This window comes from Nicotiana tabacum, chromosome 4, assembly GCF_000715075.1.
Source record: "Nicotiana tabacum cultivar K326 chromosome 4, ASM71507v2, whole genome shotgun sequence".
NCBI lineage: Eukaryota > Viridiplantae > Streptophyta > Magnoliopsida > Solanales > Solanaceae > Nicotiana > Nicotiana tabacum.
In genome coordinates this window covers 49230373-49252947 of record NC_134083.1, presented here as the reverse complement: position 1 = coordinate 49252947, position 22575 = coordinate 49230373, and the positions used below count along the sequence as shown (strand labels likewise).

The 22575-nt window shown below is 37.9% G+C and overlaps 1 protein-coding gene across 2 annotated transcripts; it reads left to right on the top strand.

The window, feature by feature from the left end:
• Window positions 1–9221: 9221 nt before the first annotated feature.
• On the top strand, window positions 9222–22456 carry LOC107785207 (uncharacterized). Of its 2 annotated transcripts, none has more exons than XM_016606448.2 (10): window positions 9222–9811; window positions 10554–11310; window positions 12232–12850; window positions 13787–13958; window positions 15550–15910; window positions 16714–16824; window positions 17888–18248; window positions 20044–20269; window positions 20882–21103; window positions 21744–22456. In XM_016606448.2, exons 1-10 carry the CDS (start codon window positions 9279–9281, stop codon window positions 21895–21897), a joined length of 3516 nt encoding a protein of 1171 aa, XP_016461934.2. In that variant the 5' UTR covers window positions 9222–9278; the 3' UTR covers window positions 21898–22456. The 2 variants fall into 2 exon arrangements, with proteins under 2 accessions (XP_016461934.2, XP_016461933.2); XM_016606447.2 differs by having other exon boundaries at window positions 9224–9811; window positions 17864–18248.
• The last annotated feature ends 119 nt before the right edge of the window (window positions 22457–22575 follow it).

Genomic DNA, 22575 nt, shown 5'->3' with positions numbered 1-22575 from the left:
AGGTATATGTCACGACCCAAATCAGAGGGCCACACCTGGCACCCGATGCCTACTCAACCGAGCGCCACGTACCTTATATTTTTTTTCTATAAGACTCGTCACGGGCCATGATAGGCCACATCTATATATGTAATTAACAATATTAGAACTTAACTCACATAACTAATTCAAAAATATTTATATAGATACAAAGGGGCCGACAAGGCCGTTGACATGTCATACCTAAAGCTATACACATGACACTGTTTGCAAAATCTCTAAGAAAACATGACCATAACATATAAGTCAGGACAGGGTCCCTGACATCCTCATAAAACAAAGTAACATATATAGAACGTGACTCGGCAATACTCCAGGAAGATGTGGACCTCACCAACCAAAAGCTGATATCTGGAGGCAGCCTACAGTGGATGGTTCTCACCTAGCCTATCTACACCTGCGTGGCATGAAACATAGCGCCCCAGAAAAAGGGGCGTCGGTACGAAGAATGTACCGAGTATGTAAGGCAACAATAAAACCGAATAATAATAAGATACTATCTCGGGGAGAGATAAGAGTCAACTTATAACTTCTGACTTGCCGCTGAGGGCCGTAACATATAGAATAAAACCCATATCGTATATATAAATAAAACTATAATATAATAGTTCTAGTTACCTCATTTTCGTGACGTTAACTGCCCAACTGATTAGTGGTAACTGCCCGACCGGCCGTAGCTCGGTGGTAAATGCATAACTGCCCAACCGGTGGTAAATAATGATACATAACTGCCCAACCGGTGGTAACTGCCCGATCGACCGTAGCTCGGTGGTAAATGCATAACTGCCCAACCGACCATAGCTCGGTGGTAAATGCGTAACTGCCCTACCGACCGTAGCTCGGTGGTAAATAAAGATGCATATATCACAATACTATTAATATTAACATCTTTATAAAATACCTCAACAAGGAACTAGAAACATACTTAGACATACTTGAATATCGCTTTACAGGAATGAATAACGTAGACATCCTTCACTGCTAAGAGTAGAAACACTTATGAAATAGCATTACGTTTACGTATCGTTACTTGGATCATGCCAAAATGAAGGATTAGCCTTAACATACCTGGAGTAGGGATAAATCCGTATGATACTCTTGAGAAAAATTACACTGTACTCCCTTAATATTGCAAAATCTCACGTTAATTAAGAATGAAGATGTGATTCTCATGTTCTTTAGACATATAATGCTTCTCTTTTACTAAAATGATGTGCGGCTCAAGCTAGACTTCTGCAACAGCCTATCCAATTCCAACAAAGATGTATGATAGTAAATCGAAAACAAACAAAAAGTAGAGGTAATAATTCATACGAATGATCTTGAGTTGAGAGATAGACTTTGGTCTAATGATTTGTATTGAACTATAAATATAGAGATCTCCAGATATAACTCACATTATATGAATGGATATGATTTTTATGCCTTTAAGACATATAAAGATTCTTTTTTTTAAAAGTCCAATTGATCATGCCACAAAAATCCCTTAAATTTTGCCACCTAATTCCATGAAATAATGAGTCATACTTTGGCTTTGATGAAGATTCATTGTGTTTCCACGTTTTGGATCATTATCCTTATCCAAAAGACTTTAATTACTCAACCATTAATTATTAATTAACTAGTTAGTTCCCCCCATTACCCACTAATTCACATAATTAAGAATTATCTTAAAATACTACTCACTTTTAATACACTTTATATATCTTACTATCACGGTCATAGGGTACCTTATATGGTACTAGTCCATAAATATCGGGTATTATAGCTCGGACCGTATGTTATCCCAAAATAACAAACTTCGGCAATACTTAATTTCTTCGATTCGTTAATCCTCCGACCTTTATAACACTTACTTATCACTTGTTACAAATAGCATAAATGCGTATGGCCTCAAAATAATCTCATTCCTGAGTCTACGTCGATTAACTTATGACGAAACTTTAACGTACGAAATGCGGGATGTAACATCCTTCCTCCCTTAGAAACATTCGTCCTCGAATGTTTAAACTTGCAAGATATACATACATACTCATCAATTATAAATGTATATATCTTCCCGATCTATACTCCAATGAAACAAATATCAGGCTCTCACGGGGCCAGGACGCCGTCCCTCCCTAAAAATACTTCCTAATCCATTCGTCACCTATAATTCTGTTAATCTATCTTCTAGGCGCTGACACCTACTAGTTGTAATCTTAATAACCAGGTTCATACTTTGCTTTCAAGCTAGCCTTGGTTTCCATTAACTCTTCAGACGTAATACCAACTCAATCTTATATTAATCATATTAACTGGATAATTTGCGTTAATAAGATCAAACATTACCCATAGTCACAGTACCTGACACATCATCTGGTGCAACCTCTGGGTCCTGATGACCTGCCAAAGCATATATGCGGTTCTGACTACCGCCGGAGCTAGATGCTCCACCCCTGCTTCTACCTCTATCAGCTGATGCCTGAGGGCCTCACTCTTGATGGCGTACTAAAGAGGAGGAGACTATTATAGATCTGGTGGGCTGAACCATCCCGCTTCTGTCATATATAGGACAATCCCTCATGTAATGACTAGGGTCTCCACAGGTATAGCATACATTAGACCACTGGCGACATTGTCCAGAATGAGCTCTACTGCATTGACTGCACCGCGGAGGGGGCACCCTCATTTGCGCTGAATCCCTCCAATTCTGAAAACCCAAAATTCTCGAGCCCTGACCTAACTCAGAATAGACAGATCCCTCATAATACGGCTTCTACAACTATCGGACACTTTCAACAGTGTATGGTGACATAGGATTGCCCGAAAAATACTCAGGTCGCCTAGTAGACTTAGCCTTCTTACGCTGACCCTCATCACGATTCTCATATTGCTGTCGTTTCCGATCCTCCAAATTCTGAGCATAAGCCTGGATGCGGGAAATATCCATACCATCGAGCAGAGCGGTTGTGAAGCATTCATTAATCAGGTGCGGCCCAAGTCCTACCACAAACCGATGCTCTCGATCACTCATTTCAGCCACAATCGAGGGGGCATACCTCGCCAAGAAATCAAACTGGAGGCTATACTCCCTCACACTCATATTCCCCTGTTTAAGAGCTAAGAACCTGTCTACCCTTGCCTGACGAATCTCTGCCAGCAAGTAATGACGCAAGAAAGCCCCTGAGAACTCTTCCCATACCGCTGGAGATGCATTTGTCACTCTAGACAATTCCCAAGTTTCATACCACTAAACTGTAACATCCTGCAATCGGTAAGAGGCCAACTCTACTGACTCAGTGTCTGATGCATGCATCACCCTCAAAGTCCTCTGCATCCTATCAATAAAGTTTTGCGGGTCCTCATCCTTATTGGATCCGGTAAACACTGAAGGGTCCAAGTTGATGAAGTCTCGAACTCTCGCACTAATAACCCTATTAACGTGACCAACACCTGTACCTACCTGTCGCTGAGCCTGAGCGGCTACCAATCTAGTCAACAATCGTACTGCACTCCGCATATCCATATCCTCATCCTGAATAATAGGTGGGGGTACTGGGTTCCTCCTCATCTCCTCGGGTGCTGGCGAAATCGGAGAACTATGCGAGGGTGTCGTATTTCCCCTCGGGGCCTCACTCTGGCCCTCACTAAATATTGGTACTCTACTCATGCCCTCATATGCCACTACTTTACCCTTCTGACTAGCCGTAGCTTTCCTGGTCATAAACATTGCTGCATATATAAAACAAGTTAAAGGTCAAGGGCTTTATTCCATATGACTCTACTCTATTGCACGATCTAATATCAAGAAGGAAGGGTAATCGGTCCCTAAATGCCCTGTAGTTTCTTGTTTATACAACGTGGTGCATAACACATTTATAAACAAGACTCTACAAGACACGGCTTGCAGACAACCCTAGGACAGAACTGCTCTGATACCACTTTGTCACGACCCAAATTAGAGGGCCACGACTGGCACCTGATGCCTACTCAACCGAGCGCCACGTACCTTATCTTTTTTTTCTTCTATAAGACTCGTCACGGGCCATGATATGCCACATCTATATATGTAATTAACAATATTAGAACTTAACTCATATAACTAATTCAAAAAGATTTATATAGATACATAGGGGCCGACAAAGCCGTTGACATGTCATACCTAAAGCTATACAAAGGACACTATTTGCAAAATCTCTAAGAAAACATGACCATAACATATAAGTCAGGATAGGGTCCCTGACATCCTCATAAAACAAAGTAACATATATAGAACGTGACTCGGCAATACTCCAGGAAGATGTGGAGCTCACCAACCAAAAGCTGATATATGAAGGCAGCCTACAGTGGATGGTCCTCACCTAACCTATCTACACCTGCGTGGCATGAAACACAGCGCCCCAGAAAAAAGGGGCGTCAGTACGAAGAATGTACCGAGTATGTAAGGCAACAATAAAACCGAATAATAATAAGATACTATCTCGGGGAGAGATAAGAGTCAACTTATAACTTCTGACTTGCCGCTAAGGGCCGTAACATATAGAATAAAACCCATATCGTATATATAAATAAAACTATAATATAATAGTTCTAGTTACCTCATTTTCGTGACGTTAACTGCCCAACTGATTAGTGGTAACTGCCCGACCGGCCGTAGCTCGGTGGTAAATGCATAACTGCCCAACCGGTGGTAAATAATGATACATAACTGCCCAACCAGTGGTAACTGTCCGATCGGCCGTAGCTCGGTGGTAGATGTATAACTGCCCAACCGACCGTAGCTCGGTGGTAAATGCGTAACTGCCCTACCGATCGTAACTCGGTGGTAAATGAAGATGCGTATATCACAATACTATTAATATTAACATCTTTATAAAATACCTCAACAGGGAACTAGAAACATACTTAGACATGCTTAAATATCGCTTTACAGGAATGAATAACGTAGACATCCTTAACTGCTAAGAGTAGAAATACTTACGAAATAACATTACGTTTATGTATCATTACTTGGATCATGCCAAAATGAAGGATTAGCCTTAATATACTTGGAGTAGGGATAAATTCGTATGATACTCTTGAGAAAGATTACACCGTACTCCCTTAATATTACAAAATCTCACGTTAATTAAGAATGAAGATGTGATTCTCATGTTCTTTAGACATATAATGCTTCTCTTTTACTAAAATGATGTGCGGCTCAAGCTAGACTTCTGCAACAACCTATCTAATTTCAACAAAGATGTATGATAGTAAATCGAAAACAAACAAAAAGTAGAGGTAATAATTCATACGAATGATCTTGAGTTGAGAGATAGACTTTGGTCTAATAATTTGTATTGAACTATAAATATAGAGATCTCCAGATATAACTCACGTTATATGATTTGATATGATTCTTATACCTTTAAGACATATAAAGATTCTTTTTTTAAAAGTCCAATTGATCATGCCACAAAAATCCCTTAAATTTTGCCACCTAATTCCATGAAATAATGAGTCATACTTTGGCTTTGATGAAGATTCATTGTGCTGCCACGTTTTGGATCATTACCCTTAATTATTAATTAATTAGTTAGTTCCCCCATTATCCACTAATTCACATAATTAAGGATTATCTTAAAATACTACTCACTTTTAATACACTTTATATATCTTACTATCACGGTCATAGAGTATCTTGTATGGTACTAGTCTATAAATATCGGGTATTATAGCTCGGACCGTATGTTATCCCAAAATAACAAATTTCGGCGATATTCAATTTCTTCGATTCATTAATCCTCCGACCTTTATAACACTTGCTTATCACTTGTTACAAATAGCATAAATGCCTATGGTCTCAAAATAATCTCATTCCCGAGTCTACGTCGATTAACTTATGACGAAAGTTTAACGTACGAAATGCGGGATGTAACAGTATACAACAAAGCTCGACGGTTTAAAGATATCAAATCTACCGATTGTCAGAGTATATCCGATATAAGTTCACTACGGAAAGTTCAAAGGGAAACCTATTTATCGAGATGCAATTAATCCTTGCATGTAAATCACACACTCGTTCGTACATTCCTTTGTCTTATAGCTATTCCCCATTCATGTGGGAGATTGTTGGGATTAAAAGATTGGTGAATAGAAAATTGAGGGAAGAAAATGGAGGGAAAGTGAGCTCCCTTTTGCTTTGGAAAGAACAAAGTGTCCCTCATTGGTGGTGGAAAAAAAGAGTTAAAGTGCTTATATTGAGAAAGCACTTCTCTTGGTGTTAAATGGATTGGAAAGACAGTAAGCCTCGCGCCATCGTTGTCACTCGCTCGGCTCGACTTCGGCTTCGAATTCGGTCAAAGATTGATTGATTAATCTTTTTGGACAAAATTTCTTTCAATTATTTAATTAATTAATGAAAATTGATAACCTAGGACCCGCGACACGACCCGATCCAGTTCTTTCCCGGATTATTTTAAATCCTTTTTTCCGGAATATTTCAAACGTGAAATGTTCCCAAGGTTGCAAACCTTTTCAAAAACAGTGCCCGAAAATGGCTATAAATATGGCTTGATCCCAGAATCGTTCCTTATGAAATTTTCTGATCTTCTTCTTCTTCTTCTCCTGCACAAAATTTTTCAGTGTGTTTTATAACCATTGAGTGGTTCGCAGTTCATAAGAGTTTTTGGTACCAAAACATTGGTGAGTTAAATCGTTCTATCCTAGGAGGATAATATTCCAGCACCTCGGGTACTTGAGGGGAATAATTTCCTTAAGGACACACTGTGCATTCAATGGGCTCGATTTATTCTAAAATTATTTTCAGATATTATTTCGACATTCTGTTGCTGCTAATTTTCTATTTCTGTTTTCTGTTTCAGAAAATTTACTGTTTCATTATTCATTATAGTACTAACAATCTTCAACACCATTTAAGCAACTACGGCTTCTTCTCGTGAGGCACTTTCTTTAGCTTCAAAATTCTCTAGTGTTATCTTTAACATCACCATTTGAATTATATGAATTTTCTGGATACATATTGTAATTCTGATTGTAAGATTATGAGTAGGCAGAAAACAATGCAATCTTCTTCTGGTGATCTATTTGTGATCTATTTTGACGATTGTGCTTCTTCAATGGCCGCAGACGCAAATCTAGTTTAACATTTTGTTATAGAATGTTATTGCTGTATTAAACAATTAAACTTTCTGAAAAAACAAAACAGAAAGTTAGTAATACTTGTTTAACGAAATAAATTCTGGAAAAACAGAATAGGAATAAATCGAGCCCACTGAATACACAGTGTGTCCTTAAAGAAATTATTCCCCTCAAGTACCCGAGGTGCTGGAATATATCCTCCCAGGATAGAACGATTTAAGTCACCCCAGTGTTGGTACAAAAACGCCGGTGAACAGCGAGCCACTCGAAGGCTGTAGAACACACTGGAATTTTTGTGCAGAAGAAGAAGCTCAGAAAATTTCGTAAGGAAAGATTCTGGGATTCAAACTCTATTTATAGAGTTGCTGGCATTGTTTCTGAAAAGGTTTGCAATCTTTCAGAAACAACCATGGCTATTGGAAAGGTTTGTTTGAAATATTGCGGGAAAAATGTATTTAAAATAATTCGGGAAAGAAAACGGGCCTGACCGAACCGGGGGTCATGGGTTATTCATTGAATTTTTCGTTAATTATTTAATTAATTAATTAAATAATTGAAAGGAATTTTGTCCAAAAAAATTAATCAATCAAACTTTGTCCAAAAAGCCGAAGCCGAAGCTGAGCGACAACGACGCGAGACTTGCCTTTTTCTTAACTTTTTAAGAGCTAGAAGAAGAGCAATTATATATATACCCATCAAAAGCCTTTTCTTCCTCCTATATAGGACAATGTCCCTTTGCCAAGAAAAACTCAAATATTTCATTTTCCCTCCATTTCTCATTCACACTCTTTAAGCTATACAAGCTTAAAATCCCAACAAATTTTACTTAATCATGATGTTGGGCATAGATTGATCAATATTTTTACATTTTGGCTTTATAAAATTTCTTCTTTCAAGGTCTTAGTAGACATGCTTCAAGTTAATTAGATCACACTTTTTTAATTATTGTTTACCAAAAATAAAAAAAAATCCTCGTCTTCTTGGTTTTCATCATTGGTCGGTTTTAAGTATTCTGTTTACTTCAACACCACAGAAGCAATCCTGGGTTCTTGTGTGGCACTCTCTTTATCATCTTTAAATCACTATTTGACTCATATGCAACTCCTTTTTTTTTTTTGGTTTCACATCCGGTGTCCGGTACCTGTATTGGGGCCGACTAAATTCGAATTCGCGCCGGAAAGTCCCACATTAGGGGTAAATCGCTCCCTAACAAAGGCGACTCCATACCAGGGCTCGAACCCAAGACCTCTGGTTAAGGATGAAGGAGTACTTACCATTCCACCACAGTCCTCGGTTATGCAACTGTGAATACATGCCTTAGTTGCTATTGTATGATTACGGGCAGGCAGCAGCATATGGTTCAATAGTTTATGGTGAAAATAATGCATTCTTCTTTCTGGACTTGGATGACTATGGTTTTTGAATGGTGTACTTACCTACACCAAGCTTAGTTAAGAAAAACTAAGGTCTACTAGGAGTTAGTAGAGTCATAAAAACTAACGTTACAAAGTTAAAGGGTTGCAATCATCGTCTTTATTTTATTTCCCGCTTAGCTTTGTTTTGCTGCAACTTTTGTTTCATAATAATAAGTATTTTGTTTCGATGGTTGGACATCACTTAGTTTGAGCAGAATAAGAGAACTAGCATTATTTAATTCTCACAATTCTTCTTCCAAGTAGCACATTGCGGTTCTGATTATCTATAGTAAGATTCAACTTGGTAAACCCACTTCAAGTTGTATAGATCACAACACGCTCTAGATTGGAATTGAAAGGGCTAGAAATGTAAATTGAAAATTTAAATTATGCTATTTAATATATTTAATTAGATAAAAAGACGTAATAATTTTTCAAACGTCTCCATAAATTATAAAATAATATTAACAATTATCTTAGTTAGAAGAATATCTATTTAAAATTAAAGAATAATTTCATAGATCTCCCGTTTTGGCACACTAATATCTCGTCTTATTTTGATTTTTTGTAATAATTATTTTAATTAATTTATTATTAATAATTTTTTCTTTGTATATTTTCAGGAGTATGACATTATGACTTGGAAAATACGGGGGGTTTATTTAGTAGTAGTTATAGAAGAAGATTGAAACAGAATCCGCCATGGAAGAAATCGAAACAGAAGAAGCACCAAAAAGTTCATCGCTATTTCCCGTTTTCCCCCAATCTCAGATATGTACACCGCTCAATCCCTCCACCTCACACGACGCCGTTCCTGAATGGCTTCGCAATTCCAGCTTCACAACCGACATCTCCGTTATAAACAACACCGTTTCAACGAACTACAGTAATATCCAGTTCCCCCAGAATCTAGAAGATAAAGAAGGAGAAGATATAGAAAAGGAAAATAAAAAAGGAGAGGGAGCACGGTATGAGTTGCTGGACTCGTCCGCGTCGGAGCGGGGCCACTCGTCTACTTCTGATGATGAAGAAAGAAAGAGTAAGAAGAAGAAAAAGAGGAGGAAGAAAAGGCAGCGACTGAGTAATGAGGGCCCAAATTATGACTATGCACTTTCTTCTTCTAGAAAACGTGATGTTCGAACTTGGGCTTCTTCTTCAGCTACTGATAATGTTAAAGACTATTACTTTGACTCTCGTGGCGATCGAGACAATTTAGCTTTTGGTACTCTCTACAGGTGCGAATGCTGCTTTTCTATGCATTCTTTTAAGCTACGTAGAACAAGTAGTCAGAATAAGAGTCGCGATGCAACTTGCTTATTTTTTCTAATTTGACTGTAATTTGATTTTGTTAGCTGTCAAGAGAATTTAAAACTACACATTATTGAAACTTATATGTGGATTGCAGCAGTTATTTGCTCACTATGGGCAATGCAATCGTAAAACATAAAGAGAGGTTTTTTCTCAACATCTAGCACAATGAGGAGCAATTTGAAAATGTTAGAATGGCGATTCAACCAGTTAAAACGGTGGAATTGTCATCTGAAAATCATTACAATGCAAAAATTTAAGTTAACCTATTCGTATTTGCAGCAAAGTCGATTAATCAATCAACTACGTCTCAAACATGGATCAGTTGTGATTTCCTTTTTGTGTGTAGTAAAAAAGAGTTAATGAGGTTAGTGTCCATTGTTATCATAGGGGCATGCACTATGATTTTATGAGTTACACATGGACACAGTGAACTCGTGCTTTCTTTTCTATTATGGTGAAGGTAAATAATGTATGAGGGAATAAACTGACTTTATGTAATTGATTTTTTTGAGCTTTCGTACAATCATACTTGATTTCATCATTGAGGAGAATGATTTTTAATTATGTTTACACAAAAAGGTGCATTTGACACACCTAATTCGCATTAGTCCTTAGCTTGATTCACTTTGCTTTACTAACTGTAGAATATTTTCTGCTGCACTGTAGAATGGATGTTGCTCGTTACAAGCTTCATAATTCGAGGAAAAACTCTGAGCTCAATTACTATAGGTGGAATGATAAGAGATCTTTTGAAAGAGAAAGCGATATTGATGCATTGGACAATAAACTAAGGTCTGGAGGTCGCTATTGGTCTGCAACATATGCTGCAATTGAGCACCATAAGAACTTGAAACGTCTAAGATTTTTGTCTCCTCTCAAGCCAATGATGAGCATGCCAGCTGATTTCATCTCATTGCCAGATGAAGTTAAGTCAGATGAAGGAATCAGAGGAGATACTGTTTCAGGTAATGCAGTGGTCGAGGAATCTTGGGAGGATGAGGTCTTTCGCAAAACAAAGGAGTTCAACAAAATGACAAGGGAACGACCACATGACGCGCAAATTTGGCTGGCTTTTGCGCAATTCCAAGATAAGGTAGCAAGAATGCAGCCACAGAAAGGTGCCCGTTTGCAAACACTTGAAAAGAAGATCAGTATTCTGGAGAAGGCTACTGAGCTGAACCCTGACAGTGAAGACCTGCTTCTCTCTCTTATGAATGCTTATCAGAGTAGAGATAGCATTGATGACCTGATTAGTCGATGGGAGAAGATACTTCTCCAGAACTCAGGTAGTTACACATTGTGGAGAGAATTTTTGCGGGTTGTTCAGGGTGACTTTTCAAGGTTTAAGGTTACTGAAATGAGAAAAATGTATGCAAATGCAATCCAAGCTTTATCTGGTGCATGGTCTAAGCAACATAGGCAGGTCCTCACCTTTGACACATTATGCTCTTTTTTTTTGTGCATAAGATATTTATTAATTTGAGCATACAGACTTTCAGTTTTTGTTGCTGTTCTGAAAATTTGATCTTTGTGTTGGGTGCTCGTGTGGCTTCTGATAAAGTCCTTATCATCTTGTACAATGTAAATGATAAAGATGATTGTGCCTTTCTTGGTCAAAACTGATGGTATCATTAACAGTCAAATAGATGAGAAACTGTATAGTAATATCCTTCTGCTTGGCCATGGATCCTTGAAAGGGCATTTGTCCTAAGAGCACCTTCTCTGGACTCTTGGGAGAGAGTGTATTGAAATGTTTATGAAGGATAATTCCATGAAGTTGTTGGGGAAGGGTAGGGTGGGTAGTAGTTTCCAGCATGAACTTGGCGAGGACCAGATCAACAAATATTGGTGTGTGCATATCCTAGAACTTCCTTATTTGGTTGCTGAAGTAGGATAATAGTGAAAGATTTCCAAATAAGAAGCTGCTAAGTGAGGCCTTGAATGGCTCAAGGGTGAAACTGTATGATCATTACTGAATTTATACATGTTAGTGTCCATGTATATCCAGAATATTGGATTCATTCACAACTTAAAGATAAAAATTTACTGTAGGCGCAGCACTACCTTGTAAAAATGAAATTTTGCATGCATCTCACGAGCATTAAGTACTGTAAGTTTCCACTGTGTTATATTTAGAAATTAATTGTAAAGCAATTTTTAAAATTTAGATGAAACTAATAGGAAGTAATCCTTTAAATAGTTCAGTATATTCTCTTTGATTTTATGTATGTGAAATCTTGCAGGGTTAGCAATGCAAGAGTTTAGAGTTACTGACAAATGAATTCATCTTGATCTTTTCCGTCACCCTTCCATTTGCTGATGGAGATGTATTTGCTGGATACAGGTTTCCGGAGGTGCTAATTCGCCTTCTATGGATCCTGCTATTGTAAGACTTGAACATGGTCTGGTTGATATATTTCTCAGTCTCTGTCGGTTTGAGTGGCAGGCTGGGTACAGAGAGTTGGCTACTGCCATGTTCCAGGCGCAGATTGAATACAGCTTGTTCTGCCCTTCTTTACTTCTTAGTGAGCAAAGTAAGCAAAGACTATTTGAGCATTTTTGGAACAGTAATGGTGCCAGGGTTGGGGAAGATGGTGCACTCGGCTGGTCAAAGTGGCTAGAGAAAGAGGAAGAGCTGAGGCAAACTATGAGGGAGGAGCCTTCACATGATTCTGAAAAAGGTGGTTGGACTGGTTGGTCAGACCCGTTATCTAAAAGTAAAGAAAATAATGACGCTATAGAAAATATAACAGAGACAGATAGTGCTCTTGACGAATTAGAAGATGGATCTGAAATGAAAGATGATGAGCAGACAGATGATACTGAAGCTTTGCTGAAAATGCTTGGGATTGATGCTGCTGCTGAAGCTAATGGTGAGATTAAAGACACAAGAACTTGGACTAGGTGGTCAGAAGAAGAGGTAGCAAGAGACTCAAGCGAGTGGATGCCAGTCCATGCTAAAAGTAATCCTCTTTCTCCCGTCCCTTTTTCATTACTCTGATCTTTCTTTTCCTTATTAAGTTTAATTACACTTTTTTGGGAAGAAATATCAAGCGAAGGAATTGATGGAAGAGAGGCCATCACTAGCTAAATCAGGGAAAAATATACAATTTAGGATATAGACTGAACAGAGGGATAACAAGGCTGGCATTTGTATTATTGCCACTCCCCTTCCCCAAGAAAAAAAGAAGCAAGGTTGATCTTTCTGCCAGGGAGAACTGTTCTCTGGATGGTTCACTCGCTAGGGTGGAAAGCTGAAAAAATCTCTGTACTAAATACTGTCTTTGTCACTTAATGGACCTTTTACTTTTCACTCCTAATAAAAGGACTGTTCACTTCTGAACACTTAGGGTCAATTTCTGTTTCAATGGCTTAGCTTCTCTATCTCTTTTCTTTAAAAAGCTTGGCAAGTCTATCTCTTTTTACTGTCTCCAAAGGCTAATGACAGTAGACATGCCAATAAAGCGGCAGTCCAAAATTATTTATCATGTGACTGAGTCATGAACAATAGTAGTTTTCTGGATAAAATTCAGTATCATGCTCTCTACCCTGTACTTATAATAGCTCCAGTTTCATTTTCATTTTCGCTGTGTTGTTAGCAGCATTCACCTATCATGCTTAACTCCACCCAGTCTTTTCTATCCATTGCCATGACTATGAAAGCTATTATTTTGATTTTGGGGCTAATTTTATGCTTAAGAATGTTTTGCTTTTGCAAATGGAGTGTGATAGGCTAGTTGTTATTTTCCTTGTAAAGATTTTGAACTGACTGTTCTAAGTGTCAGTGTACTGCCTGTAGTTTCCAAGCAATGAGTTGCTCCCTGCCTCCTTTTTCTCTTCTTGTCTTTGCAGCTGTTATCTGGTAGAGAATTAATTTCTTGCGTATTTATGTGAAACAGCTGGGAGTTCTCATAGTGAGGATCCTGCTGATGCACCGGATGATGAGCAGCTTTTGAGAGTAATAGCATATGAAGACGTGAGTGACTACCTGTTCTCGATAAGTTCTGAAGAAGGACGTTTTTCCCTGGTATCGCAATTCATTGATTTTTATGGCGGGAGGATGGCTCAATGGTTCGTCTTCTTAACTTGAATATTAGATTGATTTCACTAGTGCTCACATTGATTTTACTAGATAATAGAGTTAAACATGTCATATTGCTGCAATAAATAAAACGCAGAGGTCCATGTCACACATTAGAGTAGTTCATGCTTGAGGATCTAATTACTGTGTGAATGTCTCTGGATAGAAAAAGGTGGTGTTTTTCTAGCATACTTGGGAAGGATCTCATATGTTAAAGTTATGAACTTTTTAACTCTGAGAACTAAGTCATCCTGTCACATTTACAAGTAGGGTTGGATAATGCTATCTAGGTTCAGCTTGGTTTAGGAAGTGCCTGAGCTTGCTATGACTTGGTGAGCCTAAACTTTTGGCACTTGTGCTCAACTAGCTGGGATCATCCTTTTTATGTCCTGATACTTTTTCCACCTTGAATGATTTTAAATTGTTAAATTATGTGTGTTGACTGTTCTACATATTCGCATCTAGCATTGGCTAGTTAATGCTTTGCCTAAGAATATAAAGAACGTTGTTTTGGTTAAAACCCTGAATTTGCCCTGCTTTACCTTGACCTATGTTGCGCGGACTCTCCAAAACATTGTCGCACCCGTGTCGGATTCTCCAAAAGTACACTACTTTTGGAGGATCTGACACGCACCCAGAGACACTTTTCGGAGAGTCCGAACAACATAGACCTTGATAGTTTAGAAGGGAAAGGGTCAATTTGTTGAAGTTAAAATCTTATGCAGAAAAAGGATTTTGGATAGTTCTATGAACTTTTTAGGCTTAACTCAACTAGTTTCTCTCTCTCTCTCTCTCTCTCTCTCTCAGGATATAATTGACTTCCATTTAGAGGTTAAGGGAACCTAGATGGAGAGCTGGAAACTTCTTAATCTACACATTCTGATAATCGTTTCCAAAATGCAGGCCGCAATATGAAACCAAATATTCAGAGAAGATCTAGGAGAAGGATCGACTAAAAACTTGCTGCATTAAAAAGTTGTTTCCTTGTGACATTCAATTAGGTCTTCTTTTTCTTGGTTGCTGAGGATTTTTTTTTTTGATAAGTAAATATTTACAAGTTGCTGCGAGTGAGTTGTGATTCAGAGATTATTACTTATATTTTGGTTTCTTAATCATGTCAAAATATATGGTTTGATGTGTGGCTTCTCTGTGTTACTATGGTTCTTCTTCTTTGACAATGGATACTGTTAAATGAGAGAAGCCACATGGAGGTGCTTGGTAAACTATATAAGGAGGGAATGGAAACAAGAGTAATATACTTAGTTGCATGGACAGAGAGGAATAGAAGATGTTTTGATGGCATCTCAACTCCAAATCACTCTCTTAAACAAAATGCCTACTTGAACTTTTTTTGCTGGACAAAACTGTCACCAGTACTTAGTACTGGACATTTTTTGGACTTTGTTAATACTCTTGTCCTAGATTGACACTTTGTATAGGGCCTAACTTCTCTCTTTTGTTTTTGTCTTTTGTAACTAGGCCTCCTGTAACTATGCATCTTCTTGATGCTTTTTTTGATGAAACACCTTCATAAAAAAAAAACTTGGTTGTATGTAAGTTACTTCCTTTTAATGCGTGCAGGACTTGTACAAACAGTTCAAGTTGGGCTGAGAAAAGCCTTAGTTTGGAGGCAATGCCAGATTCTCTCTTTGATGAACTAAGAAGAGTGCACTATGTTTTAACCAAAAAAGGAAGGAACCAGATTGATACAAGTTTGGAGCAAGTTTTTAGTAGCTCCGATGATATCTCTATGAGGACTAGCATGATGGAATTTGTTCGAAATGCTACATTGCTTTGTTGCACTGTGTTTCCCCAAAATCACATTTTGGAAGAAGCTGTTCTTATTGCGGAGGAGCTATCAAATACAATGATGAATACTTCTAGTTGTTCAGTAACACCATGTCGAACTTTAGCAAAAAGCCTTTTGAAGAGTAACCGTCAGGTATATCTTTTATTCATCTTGTTGGTCAAGTATTCTACGTGTGTGGTATATTCACATTGTTTTCTAAAATAGTAGAGTACGTCTTTAATGTTTCATATTGCACGTCACTTTTTAATAAGATAATTGCTTTGCAAATAAATAGAGAGGTAATTTGAACAATCAAAGAAACAGAAACTCGCTCGTGGTTATGTTATTTCATGAAATCTTTGTGTAAGAACATCGACGCACAAAAAGTGCTCTCATTGGTGACAATAAGTTATTGAGGTTTTGCAAGTCCTCATCAGAATGGTGCTTGTTTGTTTTACTGAGATGTCAGCTTTTCTCTTTCTCGCTCGTTTTCTTTTTTTAAAAGCTTGACAGTAAAATAATGTGCACCTTTTATGGTCTTCTGTCAATTCCTCTGAACTTTATTGAATATGTTGGAGATTGATCAGGATCTCATGTGATTACAGCTGCTGCATAATTTGTTGATCAAAACTCAACTTTGTAGTTTACCTCATTGCTCTTTAGGTGCTTAGAGACAGTAGCAGTGTAATAGGTGTTAGAGACTTGATATTGATTTGTATCCTCGAAAACGATTGGTGTACACTTCTCTTGGCCCCTGCCCCTCCCCAGGATTGTCATTTTGGTTCATTTGCTTTTCGTCGTCCCTGTTCACCACGAAATTCTTTTTATTAAGTTTGTGTCATAAATGGATATGTATTATAATTTTTATGTGCTTCTGATGCCTCCATTGGGTTTTTGCTTCTGATGGCTCAACTTGAAAGTCACTTGTTTGTCTTTTACCTTTTTTTTTCTCACAGGATGTATTGCTTTGTGGAGTTTATGCACGAAGAGAAGCAGTATTTGGAAATATTGACCATGCTAGAAAGATTTTCGACATGGCATTGTCTTCAATAGATGGACTTCCACAGGTATATTCTATTTCCTGTTTAACGTGATGTTCGCGTGCTGTATCCCTTCATTGGGAGAGCAGCACCGCTTCAACGGGCCCTGTGATTTATAAGAGGCCTCTTCTAGATAGTGCTTAAATCACCATTTCCTTCACCATGAAATAAGGTTTTCCAGCCAACATTTTATCTGGCAATCTCAGTCAATTACTGGTCTTATTTCTTGTTGGTTAGTTTTTCTTCACTACCTATACAACAACAACCAGTTTGATCCTATAAATGGGGTTTGGGGAGGGTAGTGTGTACGCAGACCTTACCCCTACCTCATAGAGATAGAGAGGCTGTTTCCGATAGACCCTCAGCTCAAGGAACAGTGAAGATAAAGCAACCAAGTAGCAAAGAATATTAGCAACAATGTAACATGGTAATGGGCGTGAATGCCACAACATGCATAATAAAGAACCATAAATAGGAAATTACAAAAAATAGTCCTAGTAGTACTGGTCGGCCTAGGAGGAACACACTACTATCTGTCAACCTACAACCCTAATCCTCGACTTCCACACCTTCCTATCGTGGGTCATATCCTCGGTAAGCTGAAGCAATGAGCGCAACTTGTCCTCCACATATGCCACTCCTACCTTGTCCCTAATAACTTCATTCCTAATCCTGTCTTTCCTAGTATGCCCACACATCCATCTCAACATCCTCATTTCAGCTACTTTCATCTTCTGGACATGGGCCTTCTTGACGGGTCAGCACTCAGCTCCATACAACATAGTCGGTCTAACCACCACTCTATAGAACTTGTCCTTAAGTCCAGGTGGCACATTCTCATCACACAAAACCCCCGAGGCGAGCCTCCATCTCATCCACCCCGCTCCAATACGATAAGTAACATCCTCGTCAATCTCCCCGTTGCCTTGCATAATAGACCCAAGATACTTGAAACTATCTCTTTTAGGGATGACCTGAGTACCAATCCTCACTTCCACTTCTTCTTCATGCATCCCATCATTGAACTTGCACTCCAATAAAATTTTTTTGTCATTTGATGTTGCAGTGTTACTTTTTATTGAATAAGCAGGATTTTCAGACAAGTGCATCTCTCCTATATCTCTGGTACGCTGAAGTGGAGCTCGAGAATGGTTCTCGTGGAGGCTCTGTATCTGCGGAATCATCTTTACGTGCTATGCATATTTTATCTTGCTTGGGAAGCGGTATGAAATACAGTCCATATAAATGTAAACCATCAAGCCTGCAACAGCTGAAAGCACACCAAGGATTCAAAGAACAAGTGAATATGCTATGTTCATCATGGACACGCGGTTTAATTGATGATCAATCAGTTGCTCTCATATGTTCAGCTGCTTTATTTGAAGAGATAACAATTGGATGGACTGAAGGTGTTCAAATTTTGGAGCAAGCATTCACGATGGTGCTTCCTGGTAATCAGTTTTTCGCTGCCTCTCATTTCTCCCTTTTAAACCTGAAATTTCATGTCCTTTGGGTCTATTGTAGCTAGCTGCACCTGTTTGCATACCCTCGTTCAGTTTGATATTTCCAAGCTTTGTTCGTAATACGTTTATTTCTGGATCTCTAAAGCTATTGCATAATTCATTTTTCAAGCACAAATGGTCTTACCTAAAGAATGTTAAGGGTAAATTATGTTCTTTCGTGATGCTAAGGATAAATGTAAACTGTGTTAAGGGTAAACGGCATTCTTGGGTGATGCTATATCTCCATGCTCCATATTATTTTACTATATTACTTTTGCTTTCCTTTCTTTCATGAGGAGTATTAATTGGTGAACAATTTATGTGCCTTTATCATGTCATATCACATATTATTGTTATTATTGTATACCGTTGTAATTGGTATTTTAATAAGAAAGAGAGTTTAATGAACTAGACAGCAAATATGAAGCAGAGGACTTGTCCCTAAATTAAAAAATATTTCATTATGTTGAAGCGAAGCCTTTTAATTCCGTTGGAGATTAATCAAGGGGGATATGGATATCATAGTTAGACCTTCATGGCATTCTAATTTCTTGATTTCTTATTGTTTTTCTGGTTGAATGTTATGAATTTTATTGAAAATGTGTCTATATAAATGTTTAAACTGGGTGTTCGTTTTCTTTTGCCCTTTTTTTTGGTTGTTGTGGGGTTGGGGGGTGGGGGGTGGGAGTATTGATTGTTGGAAATTCATCTTGCAGTTCCATGAGAATTTTGATTTCTCTTTTGGATAATGTTTTCTTAATCAATGCAACTAGTAACATTTTTATCTAATGTAACTTACCTGATGTGTGTTTCTGAACAAGAAGCCGAAACCAATGAAAAGACAAATTTTGATTTGTTTATTATGCTATTTGAATCAAGGGGTTATTTTCTTTTCAGATTGTGATCATGGAAGTTATATATTAATTAGACATCTGAATACTGGTGTAATATGCGTCTGGAACCAAACTAATTTTCTCATTGGGTTTTGCTTTATAGGAGTGTTTAAAGGTGTAGAGATTGATTTTGTACATTTGAGGAGTAGCCTCTTATCTCTTATTTCTTTTTGGTGCATCGATTAGGTTCCTTTATGTGTAGAAGATTGGTTGTTGTTCGGAGAAAGCCATATCTTTGTGTAGGGTTCTACATTCTGATATACTTCTTGTATACAAGCATCATTAACAAAAACGTATTACTTTATCAAAAAGAGGTCTTCAGTATAGCTGCTAGTTGGATACAAGTCCACTATTCGGTGTTCAGAGTCTGTTTCAATAGAGTAGGACTATATTCAAATGAAATTCTACTAATACTCAAGAGCAATTCTGGTGTAGAATAAATACTTTGTATGTTGTAGATGTCCATTTAAGTAGATGAGTTTAGATAGTTGAAGAGAGGGGAGTCATATCTGAGTTGCTCCTGCATTTATGTAAATACTGCTAGACCTAAAAGTTGTACTGACAGTACTAACTATGTGTGAATCCTCCAAGCTGCATTAAGATTAAGTTATCCTTGTCGGGCATACCTTTCTCTAGTTATAACTTATTCTGTAGTTTGGAATCCTCTCCTCCACGCCCTCACAGCCAAGAATTAAAAGAGAGGAACAGCAATATGTTATTTGTTTTTTTTTTTTAGAAGTTGTGTTACTAATTGATAATCTATGTACTTTACCATTGTCTTGAATCTCACACATCTCTTCCCGATGGAATATTTCATCTTACTGAGGGTTACTGCAATGACCTTGCTGTAGAAAGGAGGCGGAACAGTTATCATCTGGAGCGCTTGTTCAACTTTTACATGACGATGCTTTGCAGACATCATCAAGAAATGAAGCTGTCAAAATTTTGGGAATATATAGTGAAAGGATTGGATATATATCCATGCAGTCCAAATGTTTACAATGCATTAGTTGAAATTGGCCATCTGTATGTGTCCCCCAATAAGCTGCGGTGGATCTTTGATGAAAATTTCCAAAAGTATGACCCTCTTAACTTTTCCCCCAATTCTATGTCAGTAGTCAGTCCCTGTTAGTTCTCTTATTTTTTGTACTACTTCTCAAGCGGCTAAGTTTGCGAATCTTACTTTCAAATGCATGTTTATACATGCGTTTTTCTATCTGAGTGCTTCTTAAAAGTATTTAATCTGACTTTCAAATGCATGTTTATACGTGCGTTTTTCTATCTGAGTACTTCTTAAAAGATCTTTCTCTAAGGGCTCTGTTTGTGGCAGGCTTTAGGAATGAAAAGCTGTGTCAAGCATGTATTATAGAAGGTCTCCAATGTCGAGTTCCCCCTCTTTCATGTCGGAGAGCCTTATAATGGACAATTAGATCTAATTTCCCTCCTCCTTTAATCAGTAAATTCAAAAATGAAAATAAAACACGAACAAGAAAAGTTAGGATGACGCCTTTTTTGACGGTATTATAATCTTTCTTGGTTTGTATTTGAAATCTATCCTTTTGAAAGAAGATGCAGAAAGCATACATACCCAAACATGTAGCTGTTTAAAGCTGTGTTTATATTGTTTTGCATCTACTGGATTCAAAGATTTATTCTCACTCTTTCTTGTGTCCTTGCTTAAACTTCCAGGAAACCATCGCTTGTTGCTTGGCTCTTTGCATTATCATTCGACATGAGCAAAGGTGGTACAGAGCATAGAATACGCAGACTTTTTGAGAGAGCATTGGAGAATGTGAAGCTACGTAACTCAGTTTTAATCTGGCGCTCGTATATTGCCTATGAAAGTGATATAGCATGCAACCCTTCTGCAGCTAGAAGAGCTTTTTTTCGTGCCATCCATGCTTGCCCGTGGTGAGTATATTATTCATGATATGCTTTAACAGTGAAATGATTCAGGATAAAAAGGAATTTCATACTTTAAGAGGCCAAGAAGGAAAGAACTCGACATAATATTATTAAAACAAAAAAAAAGAAGAAAAAAGAGAGGAAATTGTTACTAGAGCCGGGTTCACGGGGAGAGGAAGGGAAATCAAACTCTTTATTTCTAGTCATTCCCCTCTTCCAACTGTTGGACAATATTGATGTACTTTGTATTAGAGCTTCCCATTTCACTTCAGCAGTTAAATGCCCTTGAGGGAGTGAGCCTCTGTTTACTCGTATCTTGTAGCCTTGGTGCAATTTCTATCGAGTCATGGATTTATTGTATAACTTTTTGTTTGCCATGGATGGCCTACCATTTTTGTCCCTCTAGCACTATGGTGTCGATTCCTACATTTCCCAAGTTGTCTCCTTGCTTACCATAACACAAATGTCGCTCAATTGTAGGGTTTTCTTACTCTCTTATTTTAATATTTCTTTAGCATTGACCTAACCTTAAAACTGTAGTTTGCAACCCTGAAAGATTGCAGTATATTCATTTTAACACCACTCAGTTAATTTTTATTGCTGTGCTTTGTAATAACCTCATTTCTGTTGCTCTACATTTTCACAGGTCAAAGAGGCTCTGGCTTGATGGTTTCATCAAGTTAGCTTCTGTGCTTACAGCAAAAGAGTTGTCGGATCTCCAGGAAGTAATGCGGGATAAAGAACTCAATTTGAGGACTGATATTTATGAAATACTATTGCAAGATGATGATGAATCTTAAGTCGTGAAAATCAAGATTTCGCCAGTTTGGGATGGGTTACATGCCTGTTATATGACGTGTCACATTCTGCTACATGGCTGTTGTCAGGGCTTAACTATGAAGCACCTGCCCTTGGTTGGCTTCGTACAAGGGCGTGAGTGATGCCTTTGCTCTTAGTACATGCTGATTACTGTCATGTTGTGAGTGGAAAGAAAGATGTTTCTTTCCATTGAAGATAACAGAAACTGTAGATATTGCGTGTGTATTACTTGTGTGGTTGTATGACAGCCTGGTGATGCCTTTTCTGTAATCATTCATCCTAACGTGATTAAATCAGCAGCTAGTAGTGGTACATTGGTAACTTGGTAAGTGGATGGTTGATGTTTCAGCTACCCTCGATGTTCTACCAACAACAGAAGAATTAGCCAAAAGAAAAGATATTGTCTTGCGAAGGATTACGGGAAATGCATGTCCTTTCTCTTGACCCTGAGGATTTCTCTGGTATCTATTTCTCTATGTTATGAGTGACAATAGCCGCATATTTACATTTATCATTATTTGAGCCTCTGATTTCTTGTTTCTTTCATTTCTTCAGCATTACTTCTAGGTAGATAACCACTACAATAGATAAGTATACACTGGAACAGCCAATGCCACATGTTCTTGCATTCACGTCATTCCATTCAATAATCTTGCAGG

What these genes read in the sequence shown, in the direction of transcription:
- LOC107785207 (XM_016606447.2), top strand. Translation starts at nt 9,279, where the DNA reads ATGGAAGAAATCGAAACAGAAGAAGCACCAAAAAGTTCATCGCTATTT. An exon ending in GCTTTTGGTACTCTCTACAG is followed by an intron (nt 9,812 to 10,553) that starts GTGCGAATGCTG and finishes GCTGCACTGTAG; the next exon opens with AATGGATGTTGCTCGTTACA. An exon ending in GATGCCAGTCCATGCTAAAA is followed by an intron (nt 12,851 to 13,786) that starts GTAATCCTCTTT and finishes TATGTGAAACAG; the next exon opens with CTGGGAGTTCTCATAGTGAG.